Here is a 24,969-nt window from a genome sequence, read left to right on the forward strand (position 1 = left end):
GTGCAGGATTTGGTAGTATCACTACTGATTGTGCGAGTACTACAATTTTGTGAACTTCTGCGGTATATCTGTTTTGTCTGATGTTTTTTTGAGGATCAAAAGTTGTCAAACCTACAGAACCAGCCACATTGCATGACCATGGATACTCGCTAGTTAATAACTGTGAGATTAAGCAGAAGTCTGGCATTTATTACTGTTTAAGAAGAATGACTCAAAGGCTGATCTATGCACATAAATGAAAGAGATTCTTTATTTGTATAAAACATCTATAATCCCCCTCAGAAATGGGAACAGAGGCCATTTGAGGCTGTTTGCCATTCACAGTGCTGGAAGGGAACACCTAACAGCAGTATTAGCATAATATAGTCTTCTAAGAGTTGCAGGCATGCATCTCAGCAGTCACTGGATAAATCAATAAGGCTTTTGAAGAATCATCTTGATCTTTAAGGCCTTTTCTGCTGAATGTTTTGGCCTTACTTGGATTAATAGGCTCAGGAGCAAGTTTCATATTGTGGGGTGGCTGGCAGGTTCGATATTTTAAGCATCAATTTAATGAGTGACAGCGATTCAGGCCCTCACAGCTGGTCTGCTGTACACACTAGTTTGTAGATAACGATTGATGTTTTCATCTTAATGAGGGATCCACTTATCCGATTTGGGGTTTAGGTTTTGCTTTTTCTGCTAATTTTCACTCTCTCCTAGATGGATTTAGTGTATTAGTTTTTGCTGTGTAAAATGGAAATTCTTCTCCAAGTCTATGGTGGTTTCTAAAAATTTTCTGAAAAACTGTCCATATTTTGAGAATGGACAGAACGGCCACTCTGGGATTAATACATGTTTTCCTAGAACAGTATTTCTGTGTCTTCAAAACAGGATGTGTTTCTAGAACTGTTATGGGGTCTTTACTTTAAGAAGACTCTGATCAGTTACCTCCACATCTTAAGGCCACTACATGCTAAACTCTGTAATTAATGCTAGTGTGAATGCACATTTGAAAAAATACTTGAGTTATCCTGCAGGAACAGCACTTCTTTGAGACCTGTTGTCTTTGTGGGTTTTGTGACTCCCTCTCTGTTACAGGGGTCTCTACTTCGGAGCTTGTGCTAGCAAGGAAACTTGGGGGTGAGTGGTCTCTGTGATTTATGCACCCGTTACTGGTGCTGCGTGGGTCTACAGAGTAGGTACAAGGCCCCGAGAGAGACAAAACACTTTCCGCTTGCGTGTATGGAATGTGCACAAGCTATTTGACTAATTGGCAATTTTGGTGGGTTGACCCTGGCTGGATGCCAGGTACCCACCAAAGCTGCTGGATCACTCCCCATCCTCAGCTGGATTGGGAAGAGGAAAAAAAATATATATAATGAAAGGTTCTGGAGTCAAGGTAAATACGGCCTGGAGCACCTGCTCCCCTCCTTCACTGACCTGGGGGTCTGCAGGGCTGTTTCTCTCACACATTCTCACTCCTTTCCTCTCGCTGCTGTTGTTACACAGCAGGGGTTTTTTTCCCTTCTTAAATCTGTTCTCCCAAAGGTGCTACCACCACCTCTGATGGGCTCGGACTTGGCCAGCAGCGGGTCCAACTTGGAGCCGGCTGCCATTGGCTCCTTCGGACATAGGGGAAGCTTCTGGCAGCTTCTTACAGACACCACCCCTGTAGCCTCCCCCGCAACCCAAAACCCCGCCACGCAAACCCAGCAGTATGACTGGAAGAGTGGTAAGGAAGCTGTGTAGTTCTCAGTTACTCGTCTGTTCCCTGGCAGGGTCAAATCTCGTCAGTCTTCGTAGTTGCATGTGTTGTACAGTGCGTTTTTAAAAGCTGTAGTGATGACTCTGCAGTAATCACAGTCATGCTTCGCTATTAATTATCCTTATCGCCAACTTTTTCCTAATAACTAAATTACTTTCCCTTGCTCCATTTTGGTGTTATTTTGTATTCTCCACATCCATGAAAAAAATTATTTCCTTTTCCTTGTATTAGCCTTTTCTATACTGAAAAGTCATTATCTTGTCTTCTCTTGAACGTTTTTTTTCTGGACTAAATAACCCCAATTCTTTTACTGTTTCCTAATGAGCTCTATTTTCAAGGCATCCATTCATTTTTTGTTCTTCTCTGTTCTTCTTGCCTATATGTTTCTTGAAATGCATTGCCTGTCAACAGGGAACTGCCAAGGCTGAAATAGAATCTATCAGTTCAACCTGTTGGGTGTTTTTTTTTTTTTTTTTTAAAAAAAAAAAAAAAAAAGTAAAAATACTTACTATCGGATAAGTAACCATGTTGTTTGATGCCAGCATGTTATTTAAAAGCTATAGCCGGAGGCGTTTACTGTTGCTCTTACGGTGTGTCTGAAACTTAACAAAAGAAGTCACTTTAATGAGCTTGGCAGAGCCCTCTGGTCATGTCCACAGTGTCCCATAAAAGGCATCTCACCCACCACTGCTTGCTGCATTTCTTTCTTTTCCCTCCGTCTCTCCAAATATGCTCTTCTGGTCACTTTGATAAAAACCTATGCAGCCATCTCCCAGTTCTCACTCCACTCTGCGCAGGTAAATGCTGTGTCAAGCATTAAGTGGTTTTGTTATCCAGAACCAGCAGTGAGATAGGACTGAGATTGCAGTAATCGAAAGTAAAGACGTGTCTTCAGCCAATTTTTTTAAGTGTTTCCTTGCATTCAGTCTTGGGTGAGAGGGATAGAGAGAGGTAGAGGTTTCCCTTGTGATGCTAAATCAGTGGTTACGTAGGGTCTTCAACCCAACAGAGGTGCCGGGAAGGACCCTCTAATCTCAGCAAGTTTCCGCAGGTACTGCTAACGTGGTGGTCTGAACGAGCGCTTACTGCTGCCGCCCCGACGTCTGGTTTGCTCACGTGCCGAAATGGCTGGCACGGTGATTGCCTTGCTTTAACCCTCCTTGTCTAGATTCATGCGCATTTAGATCAGCTCAACCTTTACTTCGTACACTTGTATGAAAAACTGCTTCCAGTACTAGAACTTGTTTCCCAGATATCGTAGTACTGGACAGTGGTATGTAAATAGTTGGCCATTAAGAATATTCTTCTAGTGAGGATGTTTCTAGGGATGTTCTCCTATGGAGGAGTCTTACCCTAATGTTTCCCTATCTTTTCTTAATGAATAACACAGTAATGCATAGTGCTTTCAGAGGGTCCAGGGTCCAAAAGCTAAAGCTAAACAAATTTGTGCCACAAATGTCTTTCTGAACTCTGTACCATTTAACTGGAAGTCATCATTCTGTTCTGGGTTAGGTGTTGCGGCTTGTCAGTGCTGTAGAGGAACTCCCTTTAGATGACTCTGTGTGGATAGTTCTCTCTGGTCTTGACCCATCTACTCTTAAAAACCTAAAAGTTCAGCGTGAATTTTTGACACATATTTATAGATGCAAATCAGGTAGTTTACATGTAACTGGGCCAAGATAGAGCTTTTAGTTCTCTTCAGGGTTTCTTTTTCCTCCAGTTACCATAGACTCCACCTGTATTATACCTCTTATGCTACGCCTTCCTATTTTGACTTGGTCCTTTATTCAAGGTCAGAGTGTTATCTGGATTTTACTGATAAATTTCTGCATATTTTCTCAAAGACTGTCTCTTGACAGTATCTTTGCTAAAAATCATTCAAGCCGTATTGCCTCTGTTACTTCACAATTCTATCAAATCATGTTCTGAGGTATCTTCTTTTTCAGTTTAGTCTTATCCCATCTTACAATTCATTTAGAGTACCTCTGTAGAAGTTCTTTTTCCTGGCTCATTGCTTTCAGATCCACCTCCATCTCTCCATACTCCACTGCATCAAATACAATTAGATGTCATCTTTAATATTCTTTTCTGGTTTATTTCATGTCTCACTAGTCATCTCCTCAAATATTAAGATATTGATCTTTTCCCACCTTCATGTGAAAAATCAGGATGTTCTTGATTGCTTATTTTTCAGCTACTTTTGAGCTTGCTTTTCTAGTGAGCACCTCTTCTGTTTTCCTCCTGTAGACTTTACAAAAGGGAGAAATCCTTTTTATAAATCTAACAGAGCTGTCTTGTAGTTGTCCTTAAAGCTCTTATTCTTCTCAATTACAAAGTATTGGTCAGGTAGTTGATAAAAATGTTTCTATAGTATGTTCATGTTGCATAAGTTATTTTAGGGCATGGTAGCTCTTTTTGAAGCACTGCACAAACATGTAATAAACGGCTGAATAATGTTATCTCTAAATTAAGAAGATACTTTTTCAGAAATGTAGTGATAACATCAAGTTAATTAAAATGTGTTCTAGCAACTAGCTGGTAAAAACAGTTTTACATCATGGGGATCTACCAAATATGCCTTCTTGGAAAAGATGCTTCCTGTAGGCTTAGAAGGAATTTTATCCCAGTTGCTCATTTACCTAATAAACTTAGGCTCTGAATAAGGCTTTTACAGAGTTATGTTCCAAAAGTAAGTAGAAATGACACTAGAAATGAAAGACACTTTGTCCCGTCAGTAATTTCTACGAGTAATCAGACTTGAGAGGGAAGATTAAGTCTATAATTATTTTTCCTATGCATTATCAATGAAGGAAAAGCTACAGGAAACTGCATATATATGGTTTTGCGTAGACAGTGTTCATAAAAGAATAGGAACGCTGTCTGCACTTGCACTATATATATATATATCCTTAAAAAGAGATTGGAAGTTCATAAAAGTTCAAGTACTTGAGTGGGGGGTGGAGGAGTTGTCGTTTGATTTTTTTTTTTTTTTTTTTATTTTTTTTTTTTAGCTGCAAAATATAAAGTATAATTTAAAGACTGGTTTAGAAAGCACTTGAAGTTCCTAATATTGGTGGAGGGCGGTGGGAGGAGAATTGATATTCTTCTTTAATAGGAACCTAAGCGCTATTGCTGGAGAGCACGGAAGGAAAGAAATGAAAATGACAAGCTTTCTTTTCATGTTCAAATCTTAATGAAATTTATAAAATGAACAAGTGAAAAATAAATGATAAGTTAATATATTTTTTACAATGTAAAGCTTTTCTAATACGAAGAGGTGGGTGGGACAAGGAAATGTCATTCTATAGTTCTTGGGGAGAAATCAGACTTTGTAACTATTTGCAATTGATCCTACTATCTTAGGTTTTCAAGATCAAAGCAGTGCAACTGGCAGGAAAACTTCTTCCAGCCTTCAACACACCTACGGGTATACCATGGGCAATGGTGAATCTGAAAAGGTAATGAATTTTCTTTTGTGGGGCAGTGTGTTCCTCCCCTTCCCTCCATCTTAAAATTAGTAATGGCATATATCAGTTTTTCTTTGTAGTGGAACTGTAGAAGATGCAGGCAAATGGGCATTCCTGGCACTTCAGAAGAATTCTAATAGAGTTCAGAGCATTCTACCTCATTAACTGAAATAAATTGTGACCGTGATTTTTTTTCTCCTGATTCTGCAATAAGAATTCAACATGCTATTGGAACATACCCAGTGTATTATACCATGTATTGCCCTAGAGCTTAATCATTGATTCTTTAGTCAATTAAAGAACCTAGTAAAAACCAAAATTGTTTGCAGGCCATGGTTGAACTTACAGGATTTTGTATACTGTGTGAGCTCTATGTTACCTTTAGAAGACTCACAATGTTTGAGAAGATGATGGGACTCTGAAGATGTTAATTCATTATATGGTTCAGTTTAGGTCTAAGGGCTAGTGTGCTGAAGTCCACTATGGTCTATGGAGATGGAGAGGCTCCTTTAGATGGCTGGTCAGGTCAGACACTGAACTTAGATGGTTTGGATTGCCTTGTGGAAGAGAATTGCCTTGTCTAATTTAACTTGTAGTGCTTGTTCAGTGCTGGGATTTCCCTCAGATTTTGAGAGCGCGTTTCTGATGCAAGGCATTTTTTAAATTTTTATTATGTTCTTAAACAGTAGCTGAATTGGGGTGCATGTCTAGACTGTGCGTGCACTTAAGCAATTTGGGATAGTAAATAGCAAAGAGTTTTTGAGTTCTTTTAAATTGTTTTTCTTTTAGGAGAGGTATTTGTTGTGCTTTGTTGGATGGTGAAGAGGTTTTAGGACTACTTTGAGAGCATTAGCCTTCCGTGCCTTTTTGCGATCAGGAAACAATCCTCCCTTCGCTGTCACTCCCTGGGCGAAGACGATGGAGCTGTGGTTTGCCCTCCTGTTGGCGCAGGGCCCCACCACCCTTGCGTGGTTTTCTCTGCTTTGCCCGTGCTGCACTTTCCCCATTTTTTGAACTTGTGTACAATTAGGTTAAATTTCCCTATGCGCTTTCTGCACAGCATTATGGTTTACTCAGTCTTGTGTTCTTCCTGCAGTTTCATACTGTGTGAACTTCCTCTGCGTGCAAGCTAGTTTTTTATTTTTCCTACGTTTAGCCCAATCCTGGACCGTGATTCCAGTATGTTTGAAGGGCCCAGGTGGCCATACTCCTTGGGCAGCAGCACAGGCATCTGGTTCACTGGCTCGACCAACATAGGCAAGGTTTAAGAAGCTGCAAGCAGGAGATGCACGGATACTTAATAGTAAAATAATACGGAGGCCGATTGCACAGGTCGGATATCAGAGCACAGTCAGAAAAGCAGGACCAGGGAGGAGGATTTGCAGTAGGCAGAGGGGAAAGGATTGGAGCACCAGAAATTTCCTGCGTGCTGATATGGTTTATGAATTCACTGTGTCAGTCTCTCGGTAATGTACAGAACCAGCCAGCATCACAGCGGAAAATAGTGGCTGGCGTGCCAGAGGGCAGTGACAGTCGCAGCCATATATGAGAACACTTATCGTGAGGCTGGCATGCTGTAAAAGACAAGACCTGAAAATTATTGACTTGTCTTTTATTAGCTTTTGTATTCATAATGAAACACTTGATTTTCTCTTTTTGAGAGCTGTACCAAAAAACCCATGAGACAAGCTATCATTTTGTAAACAGCAGTTACTGTATTTTAAAAGGTGTTGTTATGTCTTGGGTCAGAGCTGCAAATACTGCTCCATAACCAACATTTTTCCTTTACATTTCCTCTCTCTAATTTGTAATTTAAAAACTAAGTAAGAAGGCGTTCCTAGTTGATTGGAGTCATACTGATAACTGAAATCTTCTACAAGAGGAAGTAAAACTAATCTCTAGGAAAACGTAGTTAACTTCAGAAATTACAAGACCTGATGCTGAAAGGTGGTGAAAACTCCCAAATTAGATTAAACCAGATGTAATTTAGGAGTTACAACTTAGCAAGATGGTATCTCTTAGAGTGCAAAAGATAGGAGGTATATGATACTTTCTGTTGATTGTTTATGTGAGTCTGAGGAACTCATGATATTCTACCTACAGTAAACATAGTGTTTTCCTATGGAGGTACAGCCAGGGCCAGCTCCCGTCCTACCGGAGTGTCTAATCCCGACTCGAAGCATATCCCACATAAGTAACGGGAACTCAGCAGATGTTTGGCAGAACAAGGAATCGAACGCTGCCGCCCTCAGGAGGATACTCTTCTCGTCTGATAATTGCTTTTGATTCTTGTTCTTGGGAGCTTCCAATGAATAAACAATGATCGAGAATGGGCCCAATGTTAAGTCATTGTAGTTCTGGGACATCAAGATATTGTATCTTTTAAGCACAGGACTTTTTGTTGATGAGGTTATGGTATCTTCTTTTGAAAAAGACCCAACCAATGAACCAACTGATCAATCAAGTCCTGTAATCTTAAGTACGGGTTAATATTTTACTGTTACTTGTTTAATTTGCTGTGGTGGTTGTTACTAGTGCTGTGCACAGTAACTCTGCATTTTTTGTTGTTTTCTCCCTTTTTTATGCATATTTGTGGGAATTCAGCGGTGTGGGTCGAAACTGGGGCTGGGCTTCTGCCGGCAGCAGCATCCTTGCTGAATTTGGTACTCTGCATATGGAATTTGTCCACCTCAGCTATTTGACAGGGGACCCCGTATACTACAACAAGGTAGGTGTCAAATTCAGTTTTTTATCATACAAGTGTCTTTTATACTGTTTCATCATAAATTGTATTAAATACTTTCTATATTGAATTCTATTTGCATTCTTGATAGCAGGTAAATTTTTTCATACTTGTATTTCTGTTACCAAGTAGGTGACTTTTTCAAGCAGAAATTTATGATAACAGAAGTTTTCTTATTTGTTTCAGCATACATTTAAAAATAATTTTTAAACAAGTTTGTGAGCAGTTGTTTAAAAACAAAACCAAAAATGTACTAATCTGCAGGAAGCCCTCAAGAAAGCTTCTGCGTTCAGATTAAGAAAATGTACTACTAAAAAAAAAGGAAAAAGAAAAAAGATTAGATTTAACTGTGTGCAGAGAGCAGATGAATGTTGTTAGTGGTGATCCTGATTCTTGATTTAATTTAGGTCATGCACATTCGGAAGTTACTTCAAAAAATGGATCGTCCTAATGGACTTTATCCAAATTATTTGAATCCAAGAACAGGCCGGTGGGGTCAGCGTGAGTATTCTTGTTTTATTCATTCCTAATTAAAGCTCCACTTCTTACTTTGTTGCTGTGTTGGAGATCAGAAAAATTATTTTGTAGGGTACGAACAGCAATGCTTGAAAACATGTAACGTAGAAGGATTACTTAGACTTGAGATCTTGTGAAACCAATTTTTGCCTGTCACTCTCTGAAGTCACACAGCTCAGTTTGTGTGGTACTTTCTGAAAGCAGCTTCCTACCAAATCTGATGCCTATCTTAACTTTTATCAGTCAAAACAATCTTCAGTAATAAAGAATGAGGCTGAAAATAGTTTCCTCATTTTCATTTTGTTCCTGGTTTTGTTCTGCAAACCATCTGGTAAGTAGATTACTGTAAGGTAATGTAGAAGTAATGCATGTTTATTATATTGGTTAAATTTGAGGTCCTTCACCTAGTGTTAGGGACTGACATTTGCAAACATCATTATTCTACTTAGTGGCATGTAAAATGGCATGATGAACCTCCCTATACATCTTGCTGGTATCAATGTGTGTCTCATTAAAAAAAAAAAAAAAAAAGGAAAGAAAAGAAAAGGCTTTGGTTGGAATGAAAAGAAAAAAATTGTTTTTATTGCTGACAATGTAAGTGGAGAGATAAAACATGAAGACAGAGGCACAAATATGATTCCTTTTCTTGAAGTGGTTCTTCCAAGAGAAGTTGAGTAGTTTAGTGCTTTCATAGTGGGTGTTATAAAAAAGAACCTTTTTCTTCAAGGTTTCTGTTTCTATTTCTTTTATGAATGCAGGTTTATCTAGGAAAAACAAGCAAGATGATCTATTTCTGTCCTGTTTGACATCATTGACAGGTTTCGGGGATTTCAGTGGTTGGCTGTAAATGTCCAGCAGAACGTGTTCTGGCTTGCAAACTGAGAATTTGCTTCTGACTTTGAGTTGGTACATGAGGGAAATGAATGCAGCTGTCACTGCAGTGACTGTGAAAAGAGTTGTCTAATCCCATCGTTAAGGCCAAAATTCTCTCCAAAGTGTCTAATATCTTTGAATGAATAGTGACACCTTCTGAGGCAGACACGTGGATTGATGAGATAAATTCTTCAGGCAAATTTAGGTTTAACGATGCATTCAGAAAAAAGAAAGTGAGGAAATACAACTGTGTACCTATTATTTACGTTGTTGTTCTGAAATAATTTTTTCTATTGCCTTTTTCTATTCCTAACCAATTGCTCCTGTTACTTCTATCAAAAGAAGTCTAATGTGGCATATCGCCAGGATTTTTTAGGGGCTTTTTGTCAGTTGTAATAATAATGCTCAGAATTAGCAGCTCTTGGGAAGAAAATAATCCTGGTCACTGAGAATAAACATACAGTGAAACTTTTTACTTTGCAGAAGTCTGATGGAGCTCAAACATAATACTTAAATGAATTTTGAAAGATAATACATTTAGGACTAAAGTTTAGGATTACAGGCTGAGACTTAAGTTCTTAGGATAAAAAGAAATAACAAATTTCTAGAGCCTTTAATTTTTCTGTGCTGCTCATTAGTCACAAACTCATTTCCTGGAATTTGGCGCTTGGTTTTGGGGGTGCAGTTTGAGCAAATAAGCTTCCAAATGCAGATACAGATGGTCTGGTAGTGTTTTTAAGATTTCCCCAATGCAACAAGCATTTGTAAACCTATCTTGAAAAGTTTTGTGGGGATAAGATAGCAAGAATTCTTAATTCTGTTTTTCTTTCCACAAACCGAGATGGAACATTGAGAAACCGTCTTTGTTGTATCCCTGAAAGATCACTCTTCAGTGAATCTATTTGCAGAAATATAAGAAGTTACAGTAAAGGTGCACATGCACTGAAACACTGGACATACGAGCTGGAACAGCTGAGGCTTAGACAGGAATTTTTCTTCTGATTCTCCTGCAACGACTGTGTCCCGCACCGCAGAAGTCAGTTAAGTAAGGGTGATGCCTTCACGTACTACCTCTCGGTTCACTAGAGGACTCGTGTCAGAGTCCACGATGCTGTCACTGACTTGAGTCACGTAGTGGGTATTAAGGGCAGGCAAGGCTTTTATGTCCTCCTTGGAAGGTAATTTCAAAGAGCATTGTGTTTGGCTTGTTATATACCTCAGTACTGGAAAGACTGAGACAATGGAAAGAGTACCAAAGCATAACTTTTCTTTCTTCAGCGTCTGGGAAAGCTGCCCTTTTCATCTTTGCTGTGACCTTTAGTTGATGCGTCTTATCTTGTACAAAGTACTTTCTTCAGATAGTTTCTGAGAATTATTTCAGAACTCTTTATTTGCCTAGATACATGTAACTCTTGACTCTGACCTTTCTGGGTTTTCTTTTCTTTTTTTTCTTCCTTTTAATATTTTTTTTCCTCCTCAGACTTTTTTTGCTCAATTTTAGTTAGGTTTTCTGTTGATCTGTACAGTGTTACAACCAAGTCGTGAGGGGTGTGAAAGAGGTAAATTAAATCTACATAAATACACTGTTGAAGAAATATGGGATTTAGCTGCAACATAGCATCATTCTAGTGGTGGGTTAATTTTCTATTTCTATAGCCGTCATTTGAGCAGTGGGTATATTCTAGTGGGGGGTGCCTTTATTCAAAGTAATAAAAATATCAGTGATTTACGCATAGCAGTCAGACTAGTTAATGTTATTACTATCAGTTGATTATTCAGAGAGTATTAAACAAAATATATAATGGAAGAATTCATTTGGGTCAAGTTTTTTCAGTAGTTATGTTTTGTCTTTACCTTTTAATTTACTTTTTTAAAAAGAAAAAATGCATATGATTTGAATAGAAGAAAAGGGATACACTTCTGTGTTGGTTTTCTGTTTAATTTTGTTCTAACGGGCTGATAGGTAAACTTGAATACTTAAAGACAATTCTTGTTGCAAGACAGATTTGTGGAAGAAAATTGAAGCCTCAAACATTTTTCTGTGACTTTGGTGTGGCCCCATGGGACTGTAAGCTGGATGTATCTCTACTTGCAATAAGAATTTTGCAGAAAATTCTTGATACAGTATTTTGACACCTTCTCAGAGGTATTTGCACAAGGAGCCTAGGCACATCCTCATTTTGTGATTTTAACCAAACCAACCCACAAGGATTGCATCTACTTTGACTTGCAATCCCAAGTATTAAATGTTAGTGTGAGCAACTAATGTGCCATTGAAGTACCCCATTCAGAAATCTTTCCTTCCTTTTTTCTCTTTGCTCCAGAGATGTCTGCAGTGATTTATGCTGCCATATAAGTAACTACTTAGCACATGTAAGGTCTCACAACGTACTGCCTTTCTTTTTTTTGAATCTCAGATTCTGCAGAATCTAAATGTCATGTTGTCCATCAGAACTTTATATGAACTGGATATAATTCACAAATACGAAGCTTATATCTCAGCTGCTGGTGTTAGGAAATGAGAGTAATAAAATTCAGTGCCCGGTCTTATGGAAGGGGAAGGTGATATTTGTTTACAGAGTCATTAAGCCAGCTGACTTTTACCTACTCTCATTTTCTCCTAAGTTTAACTCACTCATACTCACAGGTACCAAGACATGTCCAAGTTGTCTGGACGCAAAGAAAAAGGGACACTACTATCCAGCTCTCTTTGCATACCTAGGGTTCTTGAATGATGATGATGAGCTAGTTTTCGGGCAGATCTTTCAGGCCTTCTAGGGGATCAGCAATTATCATGGGGTTTTCCTGTGCCTCTGTCTGTGGCCTCCATAGATCTTAGGCCACGCAAGTTGCTGTGCGTTGTCTGTTTTTCCTCGTTTAAATGTATGCTTAATGTATGTATGTGGTCTGTTCTCTTCTTAGGTTAGAGGAAGGGGAATGGTGTATGTAATCTGCTGCAACCGTGTCACCGTCCTTCTGATGGTGGGATGCGGGGCTGATGAGACATTTCTGCTGTGGTTTGATTTATCAGAGTGCAGGCCTTTTGATCTCAATATAACCAGCATGTTCTACAGTTTCACTGCTGGGGAATGATGTTCTGGGGACAGTGCCCTGTGACATACAGACCGTCCTTTTCGCTCATTGTTCTGCTGCTTCTGCTGGTGCTTACACAGACAAGCATTTTCATTCAAACCAGTCAAGTGTTTCTGTTACAAATAACTAAAAAGGTGTAATCAGTAAAGTAACTTAACAGTCAATTAGTAATTATGATTTCATCAAGAACATGACCATGGCTTCCAGGTTCTTGACAAGTTGGAGAGATGAGTAGAGTCATATAGTGTGGCATAAATCCAATCTGTAGCCCCATCTTTGTAATGTTTATATTTTTAGGAATGTAAATTTCCATGTGCATTTAATGCATTTTACATAGCACTTGAAGAAGGATTTTGGCAACAGATTACCTTCTTTCTTTTTCCGCCTGCCTCGTGAAGCAGCAGCAGCCAGGGTCGGGAGCTGCAGAGGGCAGGGCTGCGCAGGGACTACCGTTCCATCCCATCATTTCTTTCCATTTGAATGCCATAAAACCCAGTCCTAAAAACTGCCGGGTGAATGGCTTACTGGTCACTGCTAAATCTCCATGCTTTCCAGTGGAAATGCTTTGTAATACAGCTGTACATGACTTTGTTATACCCAGGAGGAGGAAAATGATGTCGTGTGCGCTCAGTATTTGTGTTTGAGGTTGTAATGCACAGGTATTATTACAGCATGAGTGGCACGACAGCTTTTTAATGGGTTCAGCTCACTGGGACTATTGCTAGAAGGCAGAGCTATAATGCCCACAGGAATGTTGACAGATTCAACTTTTACTTACGGACTAAGGTGATGGTCCAGTAGGAACAAGTGATTTAAAATACTTTGGCCTTGGGGTTTCAGTTTCTGTAAGCCTGAAAGGGAAATAGCTGGCAAGAAGCATATTCTAACCTCTCGCATTAACCTCCAGTTAACTTTGTTAGCTTTTCGTTTCACTTGGTGAGTCGTTTGTTTGATGTAAGCATCAGAACTTTGAATTAGATTCTTTTCAAACACAGTGACAGTGCTGTCTAGAGAAGCCTGCTAAGCAGATATAATAACTCGAATCTTGATTAAAAGAGAGAGATTTCAGAATTATGGAAATTAATTTGTACTGAAGAAAAATTACTTTTAAAAAAAATGAAAATATGTTGAGAAAATTTAATTCTAATTTACATTTGCAAACAGATTAGGTGAGAATACTAACTAGAGCAGCAATAACAAAGAAAATGCCAATCTGCATGTTCAGGACAGGCGCTCGTGTTTGCACATTTCTGTAAATTGCGCATTCTTCTTTTCTACTTTTCAATACTGAGAACAAATTATTGCATTTCATCTGGTTCCAACATCTCTTGCAAGTAATAATGTTACCGAAGGGGAACTCAAATTGCTCTGGCTTCACATCTCGCTTCCTGCAGCTGGCCTACCTATAGAGAAACCTGCGTTGGTTATGCAAGAAAGTTGCGTCAGTTTAACTAAAATTGGGTTTTAGACTATATATGGCTTCTGTATGCAAGAAAATAAGCAGAGATATCTGTTCTATGTTAGCCTTCTGTGTTTGTTGCACCTTAGTGATATGTGAGCACGTTAACAACTTACTGTAAAGTAAGCTAGTGTGTGAATTTACGGTGCGTGAGCTGAGCATTACTATTAGGAGTGTAATAGCAGATACTGAAATTACCATTACTGAATGCTGATGTGGTTCAGACTGCAGTCTATTCTACAGTGCTTTGTTTGTGTCTCCTTACCGAAAACAAGCCCCTTTAGTCAGATTTGCAAGTGGACTAAGTTAAAAGCCCAGTGCGGGTACTCTGCTCAGCACGTTGACAGGGACTCGCCAACAATATATACAATATATACATTTTTAATGCACTAAATTTAAATGCTGTCTTTCACGTACAAAGCGATGACTATCCTCAAAAGACAAACAAGAGAATTCCCACAGGTATTTAGCCTGCCTCGTTACACACACTGCCTTAGCACCTTTTGGTGATGCTCTCACGTCCTTGCGGTTCCCTGCATCTGTTACTGCGCAGTAAGTAGGGGCACAGCCAAGGTGGCTGAATGGGAGAAACGGGTCTCCTCTGTTTCCCAGTTGTTTGTGCTGTAGCCTAGCCTTTAAATAAACCAAAGCAAATGCCTTTGTGGATGCACGTATTTCAGTTTCGTCAGGTGGTCTTTCATTTTCAACAATAAATGCCTAAATTAAACCAAACCAAGCACTTTTAATTTTAAAATACTATTTAGAGAAGGCTTCTGAGAATTTAATTAAATTGGATTAGATTTACACTTCCGTTGAAATGCTGCAATTTTCACATGTAGGAAAATCAGTAAAAACAACTTTAAATTACTTTCATTAAATCAGTGCAAGTACTCGGTGAATATTCCTCAGTTTTTATGCCTGCCTGTACAGCAGCTCACCAGCTCGTCCACCTTGAAGTTTGCTAATGAATTCCACATAGCACATGTACCCGGGATTAAATTCGCTGGGAAAAACACACACACGCAGGCATTTCCAGTTGTTGGCACGTAAACCTAGGGCCCTGTGACCCACTGTCTTTTCTCCAGCCGCTGCCACCCGGACCTACCGGCCCCAGTGACCTGCAGCCCCTTTCTCCAGTTGCTGGCAGTCTGACCTTGCAACATGCATCCCAGTTGCTCCAGTTGCTGGCCCCCAGACCTCTCTCGCATACCAGACTCTCTGGGTGCTGGTACCTAGATCTGCAGGCTCCGCGACCCATGGGCTCTTCTCCGGCTGCTGCTGTTTACACCTTGCAGCACTCGCACACAGGATAGTGAGTGGGATTCATGCAGAAAAGAAAGGAATTAATAAGGAGATGATGGAGACTGCTGGTAGGGAGAGTGGCTGTCTTGAATGCAAACTTTCGAAGGTGCTGCAGAGATTGATAAATAAATCACTATTCGGATTTCTGTTATTGGGACTTTCATTGTTAAAATTAAGCAAGAAACCCTTTCAGTCTTTACATCTACCTCTGGGAGATTAAAACCCTTGCAGATTGCAAGGTGTGAAGTGAATAATACTGAAGAATGAAGTGGTCTTTCAAAAGATTAAAGAAATATTGCAGATAAATCTTTCAGATAAAAATATAATTGTAACATAAATTAACAGCTTGATAGTCTAGTTATGGATAGTGAGAAGGATGCTAGTACTGGAAAATTCCTGTCTTGGCCAGCTGAACTGCTAGTGTTCTCCTTTAACTATGAAGGTACTTTGCATTTTCTCCCCCCAGCCCTTACATTGTTTATTTACGAGATGCCTTATTCAGCAGAGGTAGTCTCTTAAATTATATCTGTTAATACCCCTACATGCTCTATACAGCGCTAAGAAACCAGCAGCGCCGAGTCATGAAAAATCACATTGTGAAATGTCATGTCAAGTTCTGGCAAAACATCCATAAACTAAAAGGAAGTGAAGGGATCGTGTCAAGTAAGCCTGTATTTTCCAAAAAGTATTTTACAAAACTCTTCAGATAATTACCTTTCATTTGGACTTGTGGATAGTAGTGTCTAATGCTTTAATTCTTGGGTGGTTATTTTCCCCCTTCGGCATAAGGAAAATATTTTTCTTTCTCTTAAATAGAAATGGTGCAGGATTAAAATAATTCATGTTATCTGTTGTAGAAGCAGCTCCCAACCTGACTTCATCTTTGCACATTTATTTGATTTAGCAAGGAAATTTCTTCTTTGATTTGTGGTTGGAATGTCAGTTATAGAACTGGAGATATGTGTTCTATGTAATGGTTAGTTTGGAGACTGAAGTTAAGCATTTATTGTGGTGGGGTTTTTTTATTTCAGACGTGCTTTCACTTGAGTACATTATGAACAAATACAAATACAACATGATTTCTAGAGTTCCAGCAGTAGGCATGCATGTACCAGTTGCAGATGAGGAGGTGGGGGTGGTTCTCTGCTGTTTAATTTTCTTTGCTATCTTGGTGGATGTCCTTAATTTTTCTCTCCAAAATATTCTGTCTTGTTCTGTATTTAGGAACATGCATGTGTTTTGAATAGAAAATAATCAGTGTAATCTCTGCTGGGGAATTCCCCTTGCCCTTTTGCTTTACAATGATGTACAAATGTAATTAATTGTGTTCCAAGAAAAGGCAGCATTCAAATTTGTTTATTCATTAGAAGCCAAGAGCAAGTTAATCTGTTAAAACTTTGTTTTAATGAAATACAGCAGAGCTGTGCGTTACAGGGAATATGCTTTTATAAGTCTACAAGGTTAAGATGTTTTGCTGGTCTGTTGAGCAAGATGCTGATAAAGCTGAACAAATAAAAGCTTTGTTTAGTGTGTTAAATATTCTAGTGTTATTGGAAGGTTAAATATGTATATGAATTATGCGTTTGAAAAGGAGTGTCTATAAATAATTCCTAAAGAAAGGATTTGGATATGGTATAACTGGGTTTTGAAAGTGCTTGCATACATTGCTGTGGAAAGAGATTAATATTTTATTCTGCTGTATCACCAAACTGTATTTTTAGAGCATGATCTTAGTGGGGAGTGCATCAATATCTAGAATTTGAAACCTGTCCCGCAACGGCTATAACATTTATTTTCTTTACTGTGAATTCAGTAAATTAATCTGTATTAACAGAGTCCGACATGTTTTAGGGTACGGCTTGATATTCTTGAGTTTAAATTGCTGGCTTTGAAGACAGCTAACTTAAAAGGACTGGGGAGTAAAAAGGTATCCTTTGACATGTGCTCTGTGAGTTTTTAAAGTTTGAGCGCTTGTGGAATCTTGTTATTTCTTTACTAATTGACTTTTGTATTAGGATGTCTATGTACCTAAACTGTATTTTTGAACCATTCTTGATTTATTAATTTCTTGTCAAAGGGAAGCCTATCAAAGTCCAATTACAAACTTGTTACAGCCTTAATACAGTTACTTGGTTTTATTTTATTCCTTCTGTATCGCTTGCTGGACGCTGTGCACCTAGCTGTTTATATTGACGTTGTTCTCTAGGCCACTAATAGATCGGGCGACACATCACAGTCCATTTCTTCACATCCTGTCTTCAGTATGTGAGACTTCGTATTCTGAGTTCTGCGTGGAGATGTACCTTCCAGTGGTCCCATGAGAAACATTTCCGATTTGGTGACATTGAGGGGAGAGGGGCTGTGGTTTGGTTCAGTGGACGTTGAATGTGTCTTCCCGATGGGTTCTTTTAATCGTAAAGTTCCATGGGGAGCTGGACTGTCCTGTAGCAGCAAGGTAAAATACCATCTTATCTTGGAGATCTACGTGAAGACATAGCTGACCTTTGATTGCAGATCATGCTGTAGCACTTTTTGGCCTATATGGTCAAAAATAAGAGAAGGTTGGTGACGAATGCAGTCCAAACATAGGGTGTGGTAGCTCTGTCTCAGTCACAGAGCGTGGACTGAGTAAGTCTTAACAACCAGCACAGTTTCCTAGTACCTACAGAATGACCAAAACTTCGGCTAGCTGTGTCTGCTATTTCAGGCGTCTGTCATAAGAAGAAAAATAAGAGATACATAGACACAAGTCTAGGAGAAAGAAACACATGGAGAGGCCTGGATTTATATTGTGTGTGGTGTAATCTGAGTACATCAAAAACAGGGAGAGTCTTTCATGGCTTCTTTGAATCTCTTTTGACTGTCAGCATTCATGTATTATATATACAAGCACGTACGTATGTAAGTATGCAAACTGCTATGGTCTTGATCCAACTGGAAGGGAGAGGGCAAAGTTGTTGACAGTGGTTTTGCCAGCTAATTTTGCATAGATGGATGTTGGGCTAGATTTAATCTAATAAAGGTTTTCTCTCTCCCATTTTCTTGTTTTTAATCTGTAAGAGGAGAGTTAAGATCTTATAGGAAGGCTAAGGTGAATACACTCAAGGTTGTAATGACCTTAAGAGCTTGTCAATCCCTTTATGTAGAAACTCTTATTCAAAAGGTTGTGTGCACATACCTACAGCAGTATTGTTTGTAGCAGATGATGTTACCACCCCTTAGCTGTTTTTCACAGCCAACTTGTCTGGTAAAAAAAAGTCATCAGAGGTAAACATGTACCTGGCTTCCCATCAATCCACTGCAAATTCCAGCAGCTTAGTTAAAGCTGCCAGCGCAGGTGGGATTTACACTGACTCCAAACTTGGCAGAGAGGCAGGTGTGCTTCATTCCGTTGGCTTTGTTGGTGAGTGTAATAATCTGGAAAAGACAACTTCAGGTGATAAAGGGCCACTTTTCAGTGAAAGCACCAATATAAAGGTTTAATGTGTTTAATTTTTGCACATGGACTTGACGTATTTAGTTTATTGGTCTTTAAGTCATGAATATGTCTTCTGAGAGATGACCTAAATCCTTCCAGAATTATAAATACTAGCTGGAATGTGTTGAAGTTTCAGGGAAGTTTGAATACAAAAAGGAAAATATTTGTTCCAGCTGTGAATTCCTGAGTGTGAAAGGAGAGCCTGTTGTAAGATACCAAATTAGGATACTCCTTTGACATTACAGAATCATAAGCTACATTCAATTTGAAGTTGCGTTTTGGTTCTAACAATATGAGTTACCTAACTGTATGTATTAGTTGGGCTAGTTGTACTTGCTGGTCTGTTTCAAATTATTTCTATTGTCTTTGCACACACTTGAATTGTGCAAGTTTGAGAATTTTAATCTTTAGTTTGATAATCAGTACAGTTCTAGGAAGTCATTTTGCTTAATTTTATTATACAGGAAACTGGTAGCACTAACAATTAAGGTTGCTCAACACTTTCCGTTAAGTGATTGTGTTTTCATTTTCTTGTAGCTGCCAAATTTCAGCTCTTCCAACTGGAATATTCTGTCTGCCTCAAGCTGTTTTGTTGGGTTTTTTTAAACAGCTTTGACAAAAATGCTTCAGCCATTTCTAAAGGAAGCTAGAGGTGGAATGTGATTCTACCCAGATTAAAGTTAGTTTTTGCAAAGCGTGCAGTTAAGAAACTTGAGAACCATCGTGTTTTGGATATGAAATACTGTGGGAATTATTTGTTTCAGGACTGCTTGAGGAAAAAACCATCCATAATTTTCCAAGCCTTTGAAAAACATTCACATCTACTTTCTCCATATGGATTATTTAGAGTTCAGCTGCTACGTTCTCTAGAGCTGGGCGCGTGAGCAGGCGTGATCGAGCATCCCCGGGCTGGGAGGAGCTGAGCTGGGTTTTTCTTGTTGCTTGAATCTGTTGTGGCACCAGACGGTAGAATAGGAAGCAATGTCTGTTCAGCTATCTCCTAACTTTTAAATGCTTGGCTTTGCAACCTTATCTATTCTTTGAATGTAGTTCTGTTATGTGACAACCTGCATGTTTTCAGAAAAATTCTCATGCTGGTAACGTGTTCCTTAGTGATAAATGATTCATAGCTGACTAAAAATTGCACCTCCACCTCCTTTTATCAGGGCTGCCTCTGCTGCAGTTAATTTACAAGTGTTTGCACTTTTAAGCCTTCCACTATGGCTTATGGCATCCTTAGGTTGAATTTCCACTGTGAATTGCAGCAGCTGCAATTTCCAGGGCCTCAGCTTTTTGGATTAAAGGATTAGAAAGGGAGCTTGCACCTATTTAGAGCAGCTGAGGGGCACTAAGCCCAACTACATGAAGTAAAGATTGAACTGAAATTTAATCAGAGCCACTCTGAAGACAAACAGAAAAACAATTCCTTATAAGTTTCCTACACAAAGAAGGAGGGCTCCTGCAGTGTAAGGCCGGTTGGTACCCAGAACAACTAATGGTGATGGGGCGTATGGATTTCTTAATGAAAGTTAATATTAGCTTAATGACTTTGCTACTCCCTCCTGGTCACTTATCTTTTCCACTCTTGAACTCCTTCTCTGACATACTGTAATAGCACTTTGTCAAAGTAGTGTTCGTGATCCTTGAGGAAAAATCAGCCTCCCTTTTTACTACTTTCTTCTTTTGTTGCAAAGCAGTTCTGTACTACTACCCTTTTGGTTGAAATGAATCAGTAGTTTGTTCGTCTTGGTGCTTCTAGTCTATTTGGTAAAGCACTGTGGGGAGGTTTAAGTTAGTTTCCCTTTACTTTAGAGTCATAACTAACAATTCCAGTTCCGAGACTTGAGTTTCTTTAACATATTGCCAAATTTCCGATTCTTTGCTTGATTGTTTTCTAGCTGTCTGTACTTAAAAATATTAAATCAGTGTTGTAGTTGCAAATTCATGAATTAAAAATGCTGGCGGCATAGTTGATCCTCATCTCTGCCTGCTTGTGCTTATGTACTACTAGAACGTTATCTTACTGTACTGCTTTTCAGCATGGCAGCCTGTGCATGCTAAACATACTTCTGCTCCGCGTTTTATTTCATCTTTTCCATCCCATGCGCAGTAAATGATGCGTAAGCTTTATGGACACAACGGGAGGCTGGGAGGACGTGCCCTGGGGTCAGGAAGAGGCAGTGGCTCACCACCCGTCTGCTCGTGGGTGACAGGAAGCCTCACCCGCAGGTGTTGGGACCGCAGCATCAGCTGTGGCATGATGTGCTGCTTTTAAAGCAATGCCTGGCTTCTTTCTTTATTCCTGCTCATTGCCAAGAAATGACAATTGAACAATTAAGGTACAAAGCAGAGAGGGTTTAGCAAATCATGAACTGTTTTTGATTTGCCTCATTAAGCTGCTGTTAACTACTTAAAGCCATCTGCTTAAAAATAATTTACACATCTTAAGTTTGCTCTAGAGAGCAGGTAGACTTTCATTAGAGGAAGTTTTGTTATTAATGTTATCTTTAGGGGGCTATCAGTTGTTGTGGAAAATATTTTCTTGCTCGCTGAACCAAACTTTCCCTGTAAACCAAAGGAGGTGGCACGTGTTTGTAACGCGCAGTCTGCTGCCATAACCGTATTCTTGGGAACCGGTGCTGTTCGTTTAGAAACTGGCTTGCTGTGGAGGACGTTATTTACAGCCATTAGGTAGATCTGGGTACGGGAAAGGAGAATGAGCTGTGTGAATGCCTAGTATTCCTATTATCTACTACCATCGCAAAAAATTAGTCCTGGAGAGGAAGAACAGCTGGATCCGTCACAGTGCCTCCGCTGTAATTGAGGAGGGGGAACCCTGCTGCCTACGCTCTGAAGAGCTAGCTGAGGAAAAAACAAGTTTATTTGTCTCCCCAGATTTGTAAAGAAACAATTTCACTTCCAGAGAACAAATCACCAGAGCGCCACCAGACTCTCCCTCCTATCTCAAGCTGAGATTCATTGTCATTTCAGTTAGATAGCACGTGTGCTTCTTTCTGACCTGCTAGGTATTTCTGTGGTTTGCTGTGAAATAATTGTCTTGCTGCTTGTCAGAGGAGACTGTTTCAGCAGCGAGCTAATGGATTGCTGATGCGAATAAGATCATTTGGAGTGAAACTAGCTTTAGAAATATTAGATAATGATGGTGTGACAATTGAAAAGAAGGTCCTCCGCTCAGTCTGTGGGAAAGAGGTGGATGTGATTTTTGGAATATTAGCTGAGACACAATACTTGACTAAATATAGATCTTCTTTTAGCAACAAATTAAAAACTCATTAAAATATTGCTATGAAATGGTTTTTTTCAACTACGAACTGTTTATTAAGAAGAAAAATGCCAATATTTAACAGGATGTACATCTTTTGAAGTATCTGAGCAAAAATGTTGTCGTGAACTGTAAATATTGTTGTCTTTCTATTAAGATTTTGTTTGGCTCTTTCTGGCAAGGAGGAAGCCTACAAACAGACTGACTGCACGGGTTTGCACGCAATGTGCTTTCAAGTGTGTGACAAACCAGAAAAAATACAGGGCTTTTTGTAATTGCTTTTGGTTGCAATAGTTGAAGGTAGTCTTTGCAACTGCAACTACTATGTCTCTTAGTTTAAAATAAGACCTCCCAAGGAATTCTTGATTGGAATCCTTTTATGTTTGCCCAGTCATCTGGGCCTGCATTTGAAAAACGGGGAATGAAGAAAATATCTTAATTTGTCTTGATTGGAAGGAATGAATGTTCTAAAAATGTATACATGTCATTGAAGAGAATATGTGGCTTCTGTCATATTTGATATGCCCTCATACTTCTGTTCTCTTTGCTATATTTGTCTTAATCTGGAAAGAATTTTACTTCAGGATTTCACTGTGAAACACTTCTTCACAGTAAAAACCTTTAAATGACATAGATCTAATTAAATAATTCTTGTAGATCAAGTATGTTAAAAATGAAGTCCATTTTTAAATTTGCAAAATACTTATAAACATTTTAAACATAAAACCTTCACAGCCGTCTACTGAAGAGTACCCAGTGCCAAGATGCTATTGTAAACTCAGTTATTCAAATCAGGAGTTGTTCCTTTTTAGTACTCTGGCTTGACATGCAAGGTTAGGACGGATTGAAAAACCTCGAAATATTTTGTGCAAAACATTTTTATGAGCAAAACATTTTGAGTTGAACCGAGTTAAATCTCTGAATCCATCTGAGCTGTAGCTCAAATAGCAGGAGAGAGTGATAACCACCTTGGACCTTCTGATGATAAGTTTGGGTAGGGAGCTCTGTTTATAGGAGAGAATGATATGTGATGGCCCAAATCTACAGTTTTCACCAGCTATATATTTGCTAAGGAATCTTGAAAAATGTTTCTTTAGCATTTCCACTCTAGGTGAGAGCAAGTTGTCAGCGTCCCGCAATCTGTCACAAAAAGTGTTTTAATTTTCAGTCATTTCTAGTTGTAGCCCTAACACAAAATGCAGCCAGTTCTGCTTTAGCAACCCCTTCTGACACGAGCAGAAGACCTGAAGAAGATCTTGCCAGGGTGCAGTTAATGCAGCTGTAGAAGTTGGAAAAACTTGCTTAAACCTCAGTTCAGCTGCTGTGGTGGCCTCCTTTTCACTTCCACCCTCTTTTGGCTATTTTTTGCAGATGCGGGGAGGGGTTAGGGAAATAGAGAGCTGTACATCAGTGCAGTCAGCTCCCTTGAAGTACTGCTTCCCTTCTGCGTGAAAGATACCTGGGTGATGTCTTACCACGTGTGAGCACCAAAAATCTTTCCTCTGTCCCTTTCCTGCTACTGAAGAGAAGGAACAGAATCAGTTTGCCCTTTCTGACAGGTCTGTTGTCTGGTCCAGCTGTGAAAAGCGTCAGCTGGGGAGCGGAGGAGCCCACAGTTTAGTGAGAGAAATTAACTCCTGGTAGTTGAGAATTGGAGTGAGGTATAAACACGGGAATAAAGCAAACACTGCTGCTGGGAGCAGCAAGGCCATCGGAAGCCCTTAGCCTTACTGTGGTTGCTTCTCGCTTGCCGAGTGGGAGGAGGATCTGTGTCTGAGAGGCTTGTGCAGCTCTGTGCTCTGAACGCATGAAGAAGGTGCAAAAAAGACTGTCTAGAGGATGGCTCCGAGTCCTGTGTGTCCTGCTGGTTCCTGCGTTCCCTGTGCTTGCACCTAAGACGAGAAGCAATGTGGAGGAGGAGAAGAGCTGCTGACAGGAGGGAAAGACAGTTCTCAAATGACTGCCTGAAGAAGTAGATGTGAAACGAGGTGTGTTTCTGATACAATTGACCTTGGAAACTCACCTGGAATGTGGATTTCTCTGTTGAGGAAAGAAGCCTTTTCCACTCGTCTTCCTGCTCTTTCCTGCCCCGAACCCAGCTGGAGCTGCTTCAAGATGAACCGTGCTGAGGGTTTGGCAACCCTGTCCTGGTTGGGGACTAAGTCCATCTGTGACAGAAATCTGGCAGAGGAGCAGCGCTGACTCGAGTGACAGAGCTCAGCTGGGGAAGACGCAACAGCTTAACACAAGTAATTTTAAACCCTGTCTCTTGTGAAGATGGCCCCTGAGTAGTGCTGACATGAGTCGTAACTTGGAAGTCTTGGGATGGTTTGTTTATTTTTTTTCTGAAAACCGCAGACCCTTAGTTCTTGTGTCTGCTTGAGAACGTAATTGTGCATTGAAGGAGTAATTTCTAGCCCTTGCATTTGTGGAAGAAAGTGACTCGTGACCTGAATGCCCTCTTTCAGCTCAGAGCTGGAAAGCTTATGAAAACTCATCGTTTGTGGTTAAATCACTGAGTAGCTGCGTGTGAAAAGGCTGTCTAGGAGATACTGAGCTAGAAGAGAAGGGCGTGAAGTAATCTGCTCCAAATTCACAACCTGAAAACAAATGGGAAAGCTACAGGCTTTCCACCCGCTCCTTCCTTTGTTTAGAAATCCATTGGTAAGGAGCAGAGGAGTCAGGAGGCAGCTAGAAGAGTTAGGCTAGAAGCATCTACCAGCTCTAACCTCCTACTCGCATCTTCAGAGACGAGCAGACGTGCTGGGGCAGGACGGTGCTTGGAGGAAAAGAGCAGAAGGAGAGCTCCAACCTCTCTTTTACACCTTTATCCCAGAAAGACCGTGAATAACAGCACTTTTTTTGAGGTACTTTGAAGAAGGAAGTATCGTATCTTTTCTTTTTTTCAGCCGGCAAAAGGGAACTTGCATGACTATAACAGCAGCCATGCTTAGGGCACTGAATTTCTGGCATTGTTGCAAAGTTGGTCTTAAGCGTTTCCTTCGTCC

At 39.7% G+C, this 24,969-nt stretch overlaps 1 protein-coding gene across 1 annotated transcript in view; it reads left to right on the forward strand.

Annotated features, from left to right (window-relative positions):
* MAN1A2 (mannosidase alpha class 1A member 2) overlaps positions 1-24,969 on the forward strand; it is a 138,089-nt gene that overhangs the window by 86,655 nt on the left and 26,465 nt on the right. Inside the window, exons 6-8 of the mRNA XM_049824720.1 lie at positions 5,111-5,205; positions 7,819-7,942; positions 8,365-8,458. Of these exons, the coding sequence (XP_049680677.1) occupies positions 5,111-5,205; positions 7,819-7,942; positions 8,365-8,458 (313 nt within the window). The remainder of the gene's footprint in view (positions 1-5,110; positions 5,206-7,818; positions 7,943-8,364; positions 8,459-24,969) is intronic.

This window comes from Accipiter gentilis, chromosome 21, assembly GCF_929443795.1.
Source record: "Accipiter gentilis chromosome 21, bAccGen1.1, whole genome shotgun sequence".
In the NCBI taxonomy this organism is placed as follows: Eukaryota; Metazoa; Chordata; class Aves; order Accipitriformes; family Accipitridae; genus Astur; species Astur gentilis.